The 17,494-nt window shown below is 42.3% G+C and overlaps 1 protein-coding gene across 1 annotated transcript; it reads left to right on the top strand.

Annotated features, from left to right (window-relative positions):
* The first annotated feature begins 2,964 nt into the window (after window positions 1-2,964).
* On the top strand, window positions 2,965-14,873 carry LOC141259405 (mitochondrial ubiquitin ligase activator of nfkb 1-A-like). Its single transcript, XM_073675332.1, has 4 exons — window positions 2,965-3,354; window positions 3,425-3,506; window positions 10,874-10,994; window positions 12,517-14,873. Exons 1-4 carry the CDS (start codon window positions 3,247-3,249, stop codon window positions 13,208-13,210), a joined length of 1,005 nt encoding a protein of 334 aa, XP_073531433.1. The 5' UTR covers window positions 2,965-3,246; the 3' UTR covers window positions 13,211-14,873.
* Window positions 14,874-17,494: the final 2,621 nt, after the last annotated feature.

Here is a 17,494-nt window from a genome sequence, read left to right as displayed (position 1 = left end):
AACACCCGCCTGGACGCGCTGACAACTCCGGCCGCACCCGCATCTACCCAAGCGGAAACGACTTCTGCGGCATCTCAACACAGTGGCAGTGTTATATCCAGCTTTGGACCCCGACTGCTCCTCCATGCTATGGCGGGGATCCTGCTCTATGTCGGGGATTCGTAAATCAGTGCACGCTACACTTTGAGCTCTTGCCCCATCAGTTTGCTTCAGAACGGGCCAAAGTGGCCTTCATCATGTCACATCTCACTGGTGAAGCTCTGGTGTGGCCTTCCGGAGGGTTTTCGATGTGCCCGGCCGGGAATCCTCACCGGATTCTTCTCTCCTCCGACTGCTTCAGGGGAACCTAACAGTGGACCAGTACGCTGTACGTTTCTGCACTCTCTCATCGGAACTCGCCTGGAATAACGAGGCTCTGGTGGCTCCCTTTTGGGAGGGCCTTTCTGAGCGAATCAAAGATGAGCTGGCGGTTAATTACATACCCACCTCACTGTATGACCTAGTGTCTCTGGCCACACGGATTGACATCAGGTTCCAGGAACGTTCCAAGGAGGTGGTCCGTGAGAGAATACCTTTACACCTGGCACCTACCTTTCAAAGGCCGGTCTTACAGCAAGCCTCTGTCTCGGCATCTTCCCCAGAATCTATGCAAGTTGATCAGGTGACAATGGTCAAAAAAAGTCAGGAAGCCCATCGTGTCAATGGAAGGTGCTTTTATTATGGCATTTCTGAGCATGTAATCAGCTCCTGTTGAGAGAGAAACTCCAGAGTCGCTTGGAGAGGTCACCCTGGGCGAGAATCATTCCTCTCCATCGCTGACACTGGCAGTGTCCTTATCCTGCAGCAACACCCATTTTGTCGAGTCTGCCTATCTGGACTCCGACGCGGCAGGCAATCTCAACCAACAGGCCGTTGTGGAGCGGTATCAGATCCTGATCCAGCGCCTCCCGGATCCGTTGGCAGTTTCTTTGGTGGATGAGAAGCCCCTTTCCGAGACCATCTTGTTCGCTACCGAGCCTGTGGTACTCCAGGTAGGAATGCTACACTCCGAGATTTCCTTCTATGTGCTGTCCGGCCTCTCTCACCCTCTGCTACTAGGTCTGCCATGGAGACACAAACCAGTCTTGAACTGGAGTTCCGGAGAGGTACTTTGTTGGGGTCAGTAGTGTCACAAAACCTGCCTGGTTTCCGTTCATCCTGCTCGACCTCCAGCTTCTCCATCTAATCTACCTGGCTTGCCGGCACTTTATTGGACGTACGCTGACGTCTTTGACAAGAAAGCTGAGACACTATCACCTCATAGGCCGTATGACTGTCCTATTGATCTCATTCCTGGTGCTTCTCCTCCTTGAGGCTGAATCTACCCCCTGTTGCAGGCTGAGACCTATGCCAATATATAGAAGAGAACCTTGCCAGGGAATTTATTCAGAAATCTACCTCTGTGGCTGGTGCAGGATTCTTCTTTGTCAATAAGAAAAACGGTTCTCTTTGGCCCTGTATCGACTATAGGGGACTGAATCAAATAACTATCAAAAATAAGTACCCTCCCTGGTGAACATCTTCCAGGACCTTCTCTACACGTGCGTGGTAGTATACCTAGGCGATATCCTGGTAAACTTATTGAGAATTTCATAAGAAAAACAATGGTGTGCTTGGTTTTAACGTAACTTTATTCTTTCTTGAGTTTTTTACAAGTTTATAAACACTTATAAAATGTGTTCAAAGTGCTGCCCATTGTGTTGGATTGTCAATGCAACCCTCTTATCCCACTCTGGACACACTGATAGCAACACCGAATAGAAAAAATGCTAGCACAGGCTTCCAGTATCCGTTGTAAGGCTGTGTGCCCACGATGCGTTTTTTTAAGCGTTTTCGCAGTGGCAAAAACGCTGCAGAAACGCTTAAAAAACGTATGGTAGAAGGCCTGCCATGTTCCCCAATGATAATCCGCATGTGCTGTGCACATGCTGCAGAAATTTCCGCTGCAGATTATCAATGTGGAAAAAAACGCAGCACTACTAATTATTTTGCGGAAGTGCTGCATTTTCGCCACCATTGACTTGCATTAGACCGCATGGATTACGCATCACTGTATATCTAGATGTGCATTCCATGCGTTCTAATGTGCGGATGGTACCCAGGTCTAGAGAAGAGGAGACTCTCCTCCGGACCTGGGTACCATAGAAACTGTAAAAAAAAAGAATAAAATAAAAAATAAATATATACTTACCTTCTGACGGCCCCCGCTGCGCTCCTCCTCTCATGCCGGCAGATCGCGGTGGACTGAAGGACCTGCGCTGACGTCATAGTCGTGACAGGTCACGTGACGCTGACGTTGGTAGGTCTTTCAGTGTACCGCTGCCTGCAAGGGAGAACGGAGTGAAGCAAGACACCGGGGGCCATCAGAGGGTAAGTATAGATTTATTTTTTACCATTCTTTTACGATCACACTATATAAATCCATGCCGGTTGCATGGATTTATATAGTGTGACCAAGTTGTCAAGCACTTTCCAAGTGATGCTAAAATCGCTTGGAAAGAGCTTGTCAACCCGCATGCAGAAATACATGTGAAGAACGCTTCACATCCGCATGTCCCTGGCAGGAAAATGAATGTACAATCCGCATGCGTTTTTTCTGTCAGGGAGATGCAGAAACGCTCAGGAAAAAATCCGGAGCATTTCTGCATTGTGGGCACACAGTCTTAAAGTTTGGACAGAGAAGTGTTTTACAGATTCTGGATATTTTCAGCATCGGTTTTGCACATCCTGGATTTTATCAATCATCTTGTGTCCGCAGACACATAGGTTGTTGGGATTATACTTCTATGTCCGCCATTTGCCTTTTAGCTCTGGTCAGCCTGTCATTAGCACGGCCTGGCAGGCATGGCTTCCATTGATAAGCTGGCTGTGTGACAGATGAAGTGTCAGAAGCAGTGTCACAGGGATCAGCCTCCTTCTGTGCATGGCATGCTGGGATGTGTAGTACACCACGCGCCCTGCACTCTCCGTGACCTGCTTTTATTTAGAGCCTGTGATGAATATCAGCAGCTGATGAACGCCGACAGCTATGACATTGTGCAGGAAGCTGCGGAATGACGGGGGCAGACCACAGACTGCCGGGAAATGTAGTGCCGCGCCCCGGCGCCTGACGGGTATTGTAGTCTTCGACGAATATTAACTCGCTGGAAAACTGAGGTAAAAGTAAGAGCACCGTGACTGGAAGTTGTGCTGCAGAGGCTGGGCGGCATGGAGCTGTGTGCGCTGGACACCTTGTGTGCCGGCTGCAGCCTCGCCTTGGCCGGGGGCTTCTACTACCTGTACCGGCGGCAGCGGGCGGCGGTGAGGAGAGTACAGGTGAGCGCTGTCCTGTTGTCTGCAGTGTCCCGCTCTTCCGGTCACCTGATCCCATCTTTCTGTTCCACAGGCCGCTGCTCGGCTGCAGGTGGGCGCAGACCTGAGGACTCTGCTGGAGACTCCACGGGAGCTGAGCTATGTGGCGCTGCAGGGTGAGCTGAGATGAGCTGAGCTACTTGGCGCTGCAGGGTGAGCTGAGCTGCGTGGCGCTGCAGGCTGATCTGAGCTGCGTGGCGCTGCAGGCTGATCTGAGCTGCGTGGCGCTGCAGGCTGATCTGAGCTGCGTGGCGCTGCAGGCTGATCTGAGCTGCGTGGCGCTGCAGGCTGATCTGAGCTGCGTGGCGCTGCAGGCTGATCTGAGCTGCGTGGCGCTGCAGGCTGATCTGAGCTGCGTGGCGCTGCAGGCTGATCTGAGCTGCGTGGCGCTGCAGGCTGATCTGATCTGATCTGATCTGAGCTGCGTGGCGCTGCAGGCTGATCTGATCTGAGCTGCGTGTATCTTCCTGGTGCTCTCAGTGTAAGGGCTCTTTCACACATCAATATCTCCGGTACGAGTGGTGACTGTTTCCACACTATCGGAGACACTGACACATGTAGACCCATGAAAATCTATGGGTCTGTGCACATTTCAATGTATCTTCACTTACACTGTGTCTGTGTGCTCCACACGGAGACAAGTTCGTTTTTTTTGCGGATACATGGTCCGCAAAATGTACCACACGGATGACATGTACCAGCACCTGGGAATGGCGCTGTTCCCAAAGGCCGATGCTGAACGCTACCTCATCATGGTACCCTGCCGACACTGCGATCAGCACCAGCCGGGACCATGATGAGGGTAGTAGTGTCTGCTCCCTGTGTCCCCACCTGTAAATATCAGAAAATCCATGAACTTACCTCTCCTAGGTGTACCCCACTCTAATCCATGCGACTGCTGAAGCGGGGGAGAATGAGCTGCAGCTCAGAAGTGGTGTCCTGTCACTCACTCAGCGCGGCTCATTCTCCCAGGCTCCTCAGCAGCAGCAGTCGCATGATTTACAGCGGGGGATACCTCGGACAGGTGAGTATATGGATTTTATTCTTATTTTTACAGGTGGGGACACCGGGAGCAGACTACTACTACCCTCATCATTGTCCCTGCTGGTGCTGATCACAGTGCCGGCAGGAACCATGATGAGGGCAGCGTTCAGCATCGGCGCTTGGGAACAGCACTACCTGTAGTGCTGATTCCCAGGCACCCGTCCGTGTGATCCTGATGTGGCGCACGTGCCACACACAGATGCAACACGTAAAACACACACAGGACACGGATATCTCCGGTACTGGAAATATCTGGACGTGTGAAACCAGCCTTAGGCTATGTGCCCACAATCCATAATAGCAGCGTTTTGGAAGTAGCTCACCTGCGCTGCGTCCAAACCACTGTGTTGTATAGTAGAAGCACAGTGGATGGATTTATAGAAATCCCATGCCCACTGTGCTTCTATTTAATACTGCGTAAACTCACTGGCGGCGTGGGTTTACGAGCTGTAGCATGTCAATCTCTGTTGCGGAGATAATAGTCTCCAAAACAGAAATTTCCACAATAGAATGTATATGATGCGGTCGCTCCATATTGTTAAATGAATATATGCAGATTTACCTGCGTGATCGGACGCAGCGAAAATGCGCTGCTACTTCCTGATCGTGGGCACATAGCCTTAGTGATGTAAACGCCCTGAAAGTCCGCAGCAGAACTCGTTACCATCCACACTGTGGAAAGTTTCTGCCCAGAAGAGGACGCACCCACAGCAAGTGAACCTGGTATCGCTACATCCAGGATTTGTTGCGGATTTTTCTCATTTAGGTCAAAGTGGAAGAATCTGCACCACATGGCAATTTCTGAGCTGAAAAATTGTGCCACATGTAGATGAGAAATGTTAAGATCTCATCCATCTGCCCACTACTGCAGATTTTGTATGCTCAAATCAGTACGGGAAACTAACAGCATTTTCTTCACTTGTAAACTTGGCCTTACATGATGCTGTTACGACCACCAGTCACCTGATTGTTAATGCCATTGATTGGCTGCAGAATGAGGAGACTAGTGGTCGGAGCGTCATTGCTTTTGGTCTGGCAGAGACCTTCTGAGCGGCAGCACTGGAGCACGGAGTGGATTTCTGGAGGGAAGTAAAGCATCAATTCTTCAGAGGGCTCTCCCTATAAATTAAAAAATAGATGCAAACAAAACTAACTTTAAAGGGTGTCTGTGATCCCCAAAATGCATTTTGTTGGTTAACTTTACAATGATTAGTAAATCTCATGGTGTCCATTACAACTTTGGTCGCCCAGCAATTTTTATCCCAAAATACCACTTCATTTGCCAACTGGACGCCGTAGAAATGAAGTTTTGGGGCTTTGTTCTTCACATGGGGATAGTGAAGAAGCCAAAAATTCGGTAATATTGGAGTGTTTACGTTTTGTATATCACTCCACTGTTTCGCATGGCTATGCTCCAGACAAGCTTTGAGGCCATTCACAAATTTTTGCATTACAGTGATGTAAATACTTTTATGCCTAAAAATGACAAAAGTATTCTTGGTCACATCCTGTTCCGTCCAGATTCCAGAATTCCAAGCGGCGGAAGTTCGTCGTCCGCCATATTGGGACATCTAAGTGATGGGTGTCTCAATATGGAAACCGCTGGTGGTACCAGCCTCTTGCACAGTACCACCAGCGGAACACCGTCGCGAACACGCCGCCGCCGGGATCAGCCGAATGATTCACTGACCGCCGCCATCTGCGCAGTTTTAATGTGACTGCTGCTATCTGCTTGCACAAAGATGGCGGCGGTCTGATTTACTGCGCGGGGAGACAGCTCAAACGAGAGAACACATGAGGGACGAAAACAGCACAGGGGTGGAAAGAGAGAGCAGACAAGGGGGAGAGCACATGGGGTACACAGGTCAAAGAAGAGATCGGATGAGAGAAGACAGCAGTTGGGGGAAAGAGAGAGCGCACAGGGGGGAGGCAGCTCAAACGGGACAGCAGACAACAGGGATAGTACATGGGGTAGACAGGTCAAAGAAGAGATCACAGCCGGGAGAAGTCAGCACATAGGGGAAAGAGAGAGTGGATAGGTGGGCGAGCACATCGGGGGGAGAGATTCTCAACGCTGCAAAGCCTGCCCCCATCGTGACATTACCGCCCTCCTGATGCGATAGCAAAGGGCCTCTATCTAGTGAATTAATAAGACACAAGGCACAACATTTAAGAGATGTTGTGCCTTGTCTTATCAATTCATTTACTGCATTTACTGAACATACATTTCGGATTTTAAAAACATTTTTCAAGCTGTTGTTATAAAGTATTCTAATTTACTGAGATAATGACTTTTGTCTTTTCATTGTCTGTAAGCCATAATCATCATTAACAGATAAACACTTGAAAAAGATCACTCTGTGCTCCTTCTCTTCCGAGCCCTGCCGTGTGTCCAAACAGTAGATTTACCTCCACATATGGGATATCGACGTACTCAGGAGAAATGGCACAAGAAATTTTGGGGTTAATTTTTTTCCTGTTACCCTTGTGAAAATAAAAAAAAAATTCGGTCTAAAGTAAAAAAAAAATTCTGTCATATAGAACCCTCAAAGTCACTTCAAATGTGATGTGGTCCCAAAAAAAATGTTTTTGTAAATTTTGTTGAAAAAATTAGATCCCTGGTCAACTTTTAACCCTTATAACTTCCTAACAAAAATAATTTTCAAAAATTGTGCTGATGTAAAGTAGACATGTGGGAAATGTTATTTATTAACTATTTTGTGTGACATATCTATCTGATTTAAGGGCATGAAAAGTTTGAAAATTGCAAAATTTCACAAAACTTCCAATTTTTTTTTTTCCACAAATAAACGCAAGTTATGTCAAACAAATTTTACCACTATCATGAAGTACAATATGTCACGAGAAAACCATTTCAGAATCACCGGGATCCTTTGAAGCGTTCCAGAGTTTTTACCTCCTAAAGTGACACTGGTCAGGATTGTAAAATTTGGCCTGGTCATTTGGTGAAAACAGGCTCAGGGATGAAGGGGTTAAATACATGGGAAAGTTTAATTGCTGTTCTGCCCCCTAACATCCAGAACAAAATCAAGACACATTTTTGCAACAATCTGGTGCCTAGAAAGGGAGCTACATGAAGACCTGCCCATACAACCTACCTAATGCATCTTGAAATTCTGAAGCTTGCAGAGAGCCATGGACAGACTCCCGTTACTCCTTTAGAATTTTAGAGGGGATGGGGGGTGCGTCTTATAATCCGAAAGGTTTCTATATGACAGAATTTTTTTTTTAATATATATACATATTGTAAAATGGCCACCGGACATGTCCTTGAGGGGAGATATGTATCGCTGAGGTTGGCAACTTCAGTGATGTAAAACCAGAAGCTCATGCTCCAGCACAAATAGTGCTGAGATGGTTAATTAGGTGTATCAGGGCTGTTTTTTTCACGCAGTCATAAGAGATGGGGGGGGGGGGGATTGGCTGCTCACATATCCCCACCCCCAGGGCGTGTATTTAAAATGGAGACCAAGTGTCTCATTTTTCAGTGTCTGTGGCTGGAGGTGTGAAGACCTCCAGAGTGTTTGTGCCAAAAAGACACTGAGCGAGTGAACCCATCATATTGGATGGACTGTTTACTTTCTGTTTTGCTACACTGTGCTGGACAAGGCTGTCTTTTGTTTACTTCTGAAAGTGTGGTTTATGCAGCATAATAAACCTGCCTTGGACATTTTAAAGAGACAGTGTCCTGTTCCTCCCTCTAACGTGGCTATATATATATATATATATATATATATATATATATATATATATATATATATATATATATATATATATATATATATATATATATATATATATATATATATATATATATATATATAATCTCAATGCAAAAAAATATTTTTCTATAAAATAGTTTTTATGTAAAAGTGCCAAAACACAAAAAAACTATATAAATGTGGTACCGCTGTAAACGTATTGCCCCGAAGAATAACGCTGCCTTATCAATTTTACGACATGTGGAACGGCATAAACAAAAAAATAAAATAATTCCTGAATTGTTGTTGTTTGTTTATTCTGCTTCCCAAAAATCGGAATAGAAAGCAATCAAAAAATGGCACGTGCCCGAAAATGGTACCAATTAAAACGTCAACTTGTCTCGCACAAAACAAGCTGTAACATGACTGTCGGCCGAAATATGGAAAAATTATAGCTCTCAAAATATGGCGATGCAAAAACTAGTCTTTGCAAAAAAAAAATTTTCTTTTTAGGGTGTGACCGCTGTCAATCATAAAAACCTGTTATGAATTTGGTATCGCTGTAATCGCACTGACCTGAAGAATAAAGTCGTCTAATCACTTATACCGCACAAGGAAAGACGTAAAGAAATAAACTCTAGGGTTGGTCCAGGGAACGGTTCGGGTTGGGGTTGTGTTGGGATTTTTTTAAAAGTAATGACGATATGGCGACTATGTTGAGCGCAAGTGCTCACTACTTGACTTTGCATAGGGTCCTTGGGTATGCACAGAGTATCGCGGGTGCTCGAATGACATGCTCGAGTCTCCAACCCATATGTTTTGCAGCTGTTCTACATCTAAAAAAAACCTTGCGGGGATTGCCTGCCATGCACTAGCTATCTCCTCATGTTTGTTTTTTTGTGTGTCTAATAACCGTGAAACGTGCGGGGCAGGGACTCGAGTATGTCACTTGAGCACCTGCAGTACTTGGGGCATACCCAAGTACCCGATGCAAGCACAAGTAGCGAGCACTTGCCCTCAAGACTAATGACAGCTTATTCAATTTGATGACCTAATATTATCAAATTCTGTGCCGTACCTCTGGGATCAAAATGTTCATTATACCCCTTGATAAGTTCCTTGCGGGTGTCTAGTTTCAAAAATGGGGTCACTTGTGGGGGGTTTCCACTGTTTAGGCGCATCAGGGTCTCTCCAAATGTGACATGGCATCCACTCTCGATTCCAGCCAATTTTTCTTTCAAAAAGTCACACAGTGCTCCTTCCCTTCTGAACCCTGCCGAGTGCCCAAACAGTGTATATTCCCCACATATGAGGTATCGGCGTACTCAGGAGAAACTGCACAACAGTTTTTGTGGTCTATTTTCTCCTCTTACCCTTGTGAAAATAAAAAATTTGGGACTTAATGATCATTTTTGTTGAAAAAGTTAGATTTTTTATTTTTATTTTCACGGCTCTACGTTATGAACTTCTGTGAAGCACCTGAGGGTTCAGGGTGCTCACCACACATCTAGATAAGTTCCTTGAGGAGTCTAGTTTCCAAAATGGTGTCACTTGTGGGGGGTTTCTACTGTTCAGGCACATCAGGGACTCCCTAAATGCAACATGGCGTCCGCTAATTATTCAAGCAAATTTTACATTCAAAAAGTCAAATAGGGCTCCCTCCCTTCCGAACCCTGCCGTGCACCCAAACAGTGGTTTTCCCCCACATTTGGGGTATTGGCGTGCACAGGAGGAATTGCACAATAAATTTTGGGGTTCATTTTTTTCTGATACCCTTGCGAAAATAAAAAAATTTGGGTCTAAAGTAACATTTTTGTGAAAAAAGTTAAATGTTCATTTTTTTCTTCCACATTCCAAAAATTCCTGTGAAGCACCTGAAGGGTTAATAAACTTCTTGAATGTGGTTTTGAGCACCTTGGGGGGCAAGAGGGTGCAGTTTTTAGAATGGTGTCACTTTTGGGTATTTTCTGTCATAAAGGCCCCTCAGTCATTTCAAATGTGATGTGGTCCCTAAAAAAAAAAAAAATGGTTTTGTAAATTTTGTTCTAAAAATGAGAAATCGCTGGTCAACTTTTAACCCTTATAACTTCCTAACAACAAAAAAATTTGCTGCTGATGTAAAGTAGACATGTGGGAAATGTTAGTTATTAATTATTTTGTGTGACATATCTCTCTGATTTTAGGGCATGAAAATTAAAAGTTTGAAAATTGCAAAATTTTTGCCAAATTTCCGATTTTTTTTTTTTTTTTTTTTTTTTTTTTTTTCACAAACGCAAGTCATATCGAAGAAATGTTACCACTATCATGAAGTACAATATGTCACGAAAAAACAATCTCAGAATCAGGGGGATCCGTTGAATCCTTCCAGAGTAATTATCTCATAAAGTGACAGTGGTCAGAATTGTAAAAATTGGCCTGGTCATTAACGTGCAAACCACCCTCGGGGGTAAAGGGGTTAAATCATTCTTAATTTGCAGTATTTTTCTACACCTGCTTAAAAATGTTTCACAGTATTGTACATATTGTAAATCTTACTATAGCCATTTTATTAGAAAGACAGAGTTGGTAACAGTGGAGTGTCATAGCTGCCTAAGAAACTGGATTTTACTTAGGTGTTCACAAAACTCTGGTAGTCTGGCAATTTTTGATTTTCAGATGATCAGTACTGATACATTATCATTGTGCACGTTTGTCTAATTACTGTGTTTCCTTCACAGGAAGGGTGGAAGCTGCGGGTTCTCCTCTGTGCAGCCAGAACCATCCACGTCGTCTGGCTGTAATTCAAAAGAACCAGATGGTGGAACACCGTTTAGTCTGGAACAGTCTCACTAAAAGCTGGTGAGATAAAATCCTAAATTCATAACTGGCAGGAGGAAGTTTTATGTGGTTTGATTTCCAGGGGTCATAGACAAGGCAACTTTTTTAAGGCTGTAACAGCAACTGCACTAATTATCATAACACCCAGCATCCGAAAATGGTCTGGAACTCTAAATTGAAATCCTGCGCTTGATTTTTTAATAGCAAGGACAACACTTAGTAGCATCTGGTCACTGATAGAAGAGGCCTTGACAGAAGGACCCCCCCATCTCTATGAAACTACAACGCACTGGTACAGCAGATGGGTTTTTATTCAATATATTGGAGTAACATACCAAAGTAACATACCATGAAAAGCATAAAAAAGTTTGAGGGCCATAATGCCTTTGATGAACAATATAATATTACAGGTTATGGGCACTAGATTTTGGAGATGGGATGTTGATCCATGGTGTAGGGAAGGAATTTTTGCCTTAATGTGGGGCTATTAGCATCTGACTTGTGAGGCTTTTGTCTTCCTCTGAATCAGCAGGGTAAGTCCATCAAGTTCAACCTGTAACCTATGTCTACTTTCTACCCTAAAAATATGAAACTATAAAAGTGTTACCATAGTCTTGAACAGGATCTTTTGTTGTGTTTTTTTTTTTTTTTTTTTTTTTTTTTTTTTTTTTTTTTTTTTTTTCCCCTTGTTTTAGACATAATGGTTTATTTTAAGTTAAAATGCCTTGGTGACACTCTATTGGTATATACAGCATTTGGTCAATAGAAACTCATAGGTACATCACTGTATACATTTGGATATGTGTTCTTGGTACCGTAATGTATCCTTTCCATGTAGCAAATAAAAGTAGTTTGAAAATACAGTATAATGGCCATTCACATTAGATAGCTGACAGTTTAGCCTACATCCAATCCTCCCACCCACACCCATGTACATGCAACCATGGATAGGCTGAGCAGCCATATGTTCTGAATGGGAAGAGGGGTTTAACCATCCCCATAAACATTAGATAGTCGTCCAGACCCACTGAAATTGGCAAATTCCGCTGACATTCATCTTCTATGAATTCCACCTTTAGAAACACATAGAGGCTCCAGTGTCTCCATTGCTATAATTAATTTTCTGGCAATTTGAACTTGATGCTAAGATGGCAACCAAGTAATCATTTACCATACTTCTTTGTCTGTTTAATAAAGTAAAGTCTTTATTGTCTATACAAGTCCCCTCTAAAATGTAAAGTTCCATGGAATATGTTTGCGGTATAAAAATAAAAATTATTATTATTAAAGTTAGGTACCATGTGAACATTGATCTGGATGGTTATTTGGATGACTAGGATGAACTTCCATAGTACTAGAGGAGAGTTGAACATTGGGGCGGAGTCATTTCTTCATTTATCTTTGCTGTCAAATATTACATCAAGCCCAATGATGAGAAATATGTTAGTGTAGCAAATATGCAGCAGTCCTTTTTTTCACAGCTCTGTATATGTATGTTGAATATGATTGGTTATTTATTGGGTATTATGCCATGTTTCCTCAGGAGTGAGTCTGTGAGAGTACTTTTCACGACTGTGAGGTCTGTTCCCTTCCATTTGCACCCTCTGGAGGATGGTGATGGGTCTGTACTTGTATGTGATCCATTGAATGCATCTGGTCTAACTTTGGAGACTGTTTATGAGCGGTTTCACTCTGCTTCGCTGAGCCTTGGTGAGTTCTTGGGACATTACCTGAGTGGAGAAAAGCCCACTGGCTTGTTAGAAACGGAGGAGATCCTTCCAGTGGGAGCAGTACTTACTGGACTGGGAAAACTCGTATTAAACAAAGAAGGGATAATTGCTTTACAACCTCCAGAAAAAGGATGTGAATATTTCTTATCCCTTGGGGGATATGAGGATATATTACATGAACAAGAATCCATAGCCTCTCTTTGGAGAGAAGGGGCATTGCTGTGCGGAGCTTTGGGGGCTCTTTTCCTCTGCATTGCATTGTATCGGGCCTACCAAAGACATAAAGAGAAAAACCGAAGAAAGGATGAAGTGCAAACAGATTCTCACTTACCTGAAGATGAGACCTCACCTGAAAGACTATGTGTAATCTGCATTTCCAGATTACGTGATTGTGTAATCCTGATTTGTGGACATGTGTGCTGCTGCTTTCTGTGTTACCAGGCTTTGCCAAATCAGCTGTGCCCCATTTGTAGGTCTCCTATACAAAGGGTAGTACCTCTGTGCTAAAATGAAAAATGGCAGATCCAGTACAGACTTTGAGGTGAGCTAAATTGTTTCTGAAAAAGAGGCCTCAGTTACCCAGGTCTTTAGAAACTATGACTAGTATAGATCATTATGAATATAATAAAATGCTTTTACCTGAGTAAATTTAGTAGGATAGCATTATTTGGGAATGGTTAGTTTTTATAAAACTGCACAAAATGGAATAGGTGTGACTATAGTATGTGATCATTGGCCTTGTTGGCTAATGTAAGGCGGCAAGCCCTGTTCTACCTTCTACAGATATACAGCGGCATATGCCGCATATTCACTGATTGCAGAAAGTATAGGGCTCAGACGCAATGGGGCATATTTATCAAGGTAAATGTGCCAGGTTTCTGCTGCAATTTGTACAAATAAACCCTGTTTTTACTGACTTGCACCATATTATTGATGCGTTTAGATGCTATTTACAACTTATCTAACAAGTTGGAGTGAGCTTGCAGAATGCTCCTAAAAATCTGTTGTGCACATTTCTAGCATTATAGTAGGTGTTATATTCGACTAGACTGTATTCAAATTAGATTTATAAAACAGCATGCACCACTATGATAAATTTGGCATATTTTAAGATTTTCTAGTCTAAGTTTTCACTGTCTAAGAATTAGTGAACAAATTAGTGGATTTGATCTAATGTTTCAGTGCAAAATGCTCTGATTTTTTTTCTGTAGCCCCTGAGATGTAGAAGATCGTACTCTACTGTGCTATTTTAATCCATTAAAAAAAGCAAATGAAACTGTGACAGATGTAATTTTAAGTCAATAAGATTGTGGAGGATCTGTATTAAATCCAAATCAGTTATAGCTAGATGGTAGTCTGTCTTCAAATACAGGATGTCTTTTTCTGTAAGGCCACGGCCCCACTATCAGTATTTGGTCAGTATTCGGTCAGTATTTTTTCTCAGGAGTGGCAGCCAAAACCAGGTGAGGAACAATCAGAGAAAAGGTATAATAGAAACAAGTCACCAATTCTGCATTTATCACCCACTCCTGAGAAAAAATACTGACTAAATTCTGATAGTGGGGCCCTGGCCTAAAATGAAGTCTCCTCTTACTTTTAACTCCTGACTGACATATGACGTACTGGTATGACCAATGTCGCTCCCTAACTTTGTTGAGGGCTCAGGACCTCTACCTGCGGATGTTAACTTGTTAATTGGCTCTGTCATTCTCTCTGGATTTTTGCTATACACAACAGTACTAATGATATTATTTTTAAAAATAATTTAAATCGCCCTTCTTTTCTACTCAATAAAAGTACATTTTAAATATATACATATGGTGTCCCCACATCCGTAAAAGTCAGATCTATCAAAATATAAACTTAATGAATTAATCAGTAAATGCAAAAAGGGGAAAAAAATATAATTCCAGATTTTAGTTTACTGCAACACCGCAAAAAAAAAAATCGCTATAAGAGTTCAAAATGTTGTATCTACCCCGAAGTCTTATCAATAAACATGTCATCTTGCCCCTGAAAAGAAAAAAACCCTGCTCCATCGCTTGAAAAATGAAAGGGTTATGGCACTCTGAAAATGGCGACACAAGCTAATTATTTATTTTCTTTAACTAATTTCTGATTTTACTTCCTTTTTTTTCTTTGAAAAAAAAATGTTTGGTATTTCTGTAATCATACTAACCTGGAGAATTGTATTGCCAGATTATTTTTACCATATAATGATAGCCGCTGAACTTTAAAAATGAAAATGAAAGTGCAAATATTGTAAATATCCCAGTTGGGAATGGGTTAAAAGTACAACTTGTCCTGCAAAAAAAAAGGCCTCACACAATATTTTTTTAATAGTCCCCTTAGGAGACTTGCCGCTGTGATTGTCCAATCGCCTGTGCTATACATAGCAGGGCTTCAGATTAAATCAGTCATCATGTGCGAGCTCACATCAAAGGTAAGGACACGACCTTTGACTTAAATATACGTCAAAGGTCGTGAAGGGATAAAGGGGGGTGGCCCTGTTTGGTGGATCTACCTGCATCCCATTTTTCAGGGATTCAGATGGTAGCCTTGACAGCCACTGACGTATAGCAAAAATAAGATGTGAGCATAACCTTAATGATAGCCAATTTTTTGTCTTCCCACTTTTTAGCAGCAAGAATTATTTATTTATTTTTTTATTTTATTTTTTTTTTATACTGATGTGGTTGTATGAGGCTTTTTATTTTCTTTGACACTGTTTTGGTGTCTATATAAATAAATTACTCTATTTTTTTTTATTTTTTGCAACCCATATGGAAGAAAGCAATATTATTATTATTTTTTTTTAATTGAGTGTTCATGTTTCACACCAAATAACCTGTTGAATGAATTCTCCTGGTTAATATGATCTTGTTGATATCTAATGTGTTGTATTTTTTTGTTTGCTTCATGTAGAGTATATAATAAAACACTTTTTCACTAAAATATATGTTAACATATTCTTTTTCAGGTGCTGACTTTTTATTTACTACTTTTTTTGTGGCGATATATATGTGTTTTTAAGTAGAGTGTTCAGCATAAATGAGTACACCCCCCTTTGAAAAGAAAAATTTTGATCAATATCTCACTGAACACCAGAACAATTTCCAAAATTTTGACAAGATGGAGTTTCACAGAACATATTTTTTTTTAATCCATAACATGAACGTAAGGTTAATAATATAACTTTCATTACAAAATCTTCAGTTTTACTCAAATTATTTAATGCAAAAATGAATACTTACATCAAAAACTGCTAAATTTAGTATTTTGTATGACCTCCCTTTTTTTTTTTTTTTAAAGTGGTTGTCCGATCTAGAATGACAAGTCTGCAGTTACTCTGTGTGACTGCAGACTTGTGAATCCTCCCAGCGCACGCACTGTACGCTGTGAGGATTCGCCGGTGTCTGTGACGGGAACGTCGGTCAAGTATGCGATATGCATACTCCTGGGCAGCGATGCGCTGGGAGGATTCACAAGTCTGTAGTTACATGGAGTAACTGCAGACTTGTCATTCTAGATCGGACAACCACTTTAAGGACAGTACAAAGTCTTCTAGGCATGGCATGAACAAGTTTGTGACCTATTGCAACATCTATCTTTAATCATTCTGCAAGAACAACCACTTTTAGAGCCTGGATGATGGATGGAAAGTGAAGCTCAACTTGTCTCTTCAGAATTCCCCACAGGTATTTGAGTTCAGATCAGGAGACATATTTTGCCACTGAATCACTTTCACCCTGTTCTTCAGAAATGTGAGTGATGGTAGCATCTTTTTCATTATAGAGCAGTACGTCTGTGAATTCATGATACCATTAATGAAACGTAGCTCCACAACACCAACAGGACTCATGCAGAAAAACATGAGGACACTGCCATGTTTCACTATAGGCATCATGCATATAGAAAAATGAATTTAGTGCTCAGCCTAATACGGAGGCAGTAACCAACTCCAATAGCGTACTGCAAAAAAACAAAACACTAACCAGCATCTCAAAACATAAAGCAAGTGTGAACAGGTAAAAGCCTCCGTGATGGATATAGAAGTGTGTGTGTATATATATATATATATATATATATATATATATATATATATATATATATATTTAGTACAGACCAAAAGTTTGGACACACCTCATTTAAAGATTTTTCTGTATTTTCTTGACTATGAAAATTGTACATTCACACTGAAGGCATCAAAAGTATGAATTAACACATGTGGAATTATATAGTTAACAAAAAAGTGTGAATCAACTGAAAATATGTCTTATATTCTAGGTTCTTCAAAGTAGTCACCTTTTGCTTTGATGACTGCTTTGCACACTCTTGGCATTCTCTTGATGAGCTTCAAGCAGTAGTCACCCGAAATGGTCTTCCAACAATCTTGAAGGAGCTCCCACAGATGCTTAGCACTTGTTGGCCCTTTTGCCTTCACTCTGCGGTCCAGCTCACCCCAAACCATCTCGATTGGGTTCAGGTCTGGTGACTGTGGAGGCCAGGTCATCTGGCGTAGCCCCCCATCACTCTCCTTCTTGGACAAATAGCCCTTACACAGCCTGGAGGTGTGTTTGGGGTCATTGACCTGTTGAAAAATAAATGATGGTCCAACTAAACGCAAACCGGATGGAATAGCATGCCGCTGCAAGATGCTGTGGTAGCCATGCTGGTTCAGTATGCCTTCAATTTTGAATAAATCCCCAACAGTGTCACCAGCAAAGCACCCCCACACCATCACAACTCCTCCTCCATGCTTCACGATGGGAACCAGGCATGTAGAGTCCA

The sequence above is a fragment of the Phyllobates terribilis genome, unplaced genomic scaffold, assembly GCF_046119375.1.
Source record: "Phyllobates terribilis strain yellow unplaced genomic scaffold, ASM4611937v1 Scaffold_3__8_contigs__length_932513732, whole genome shotgun sequence".
Lineage (NCBI taxonomy): Eukaryota > Metazoa > Chordata > Amphibia > Anura > Dendrobatidae > Phyllobates > Phyllobates terribilis.
The sequence above is the reverse complement of the archived record's forward strand: the minus strand, read 5'-3'. Positions and strand labels throughout refer to the sequence as shown.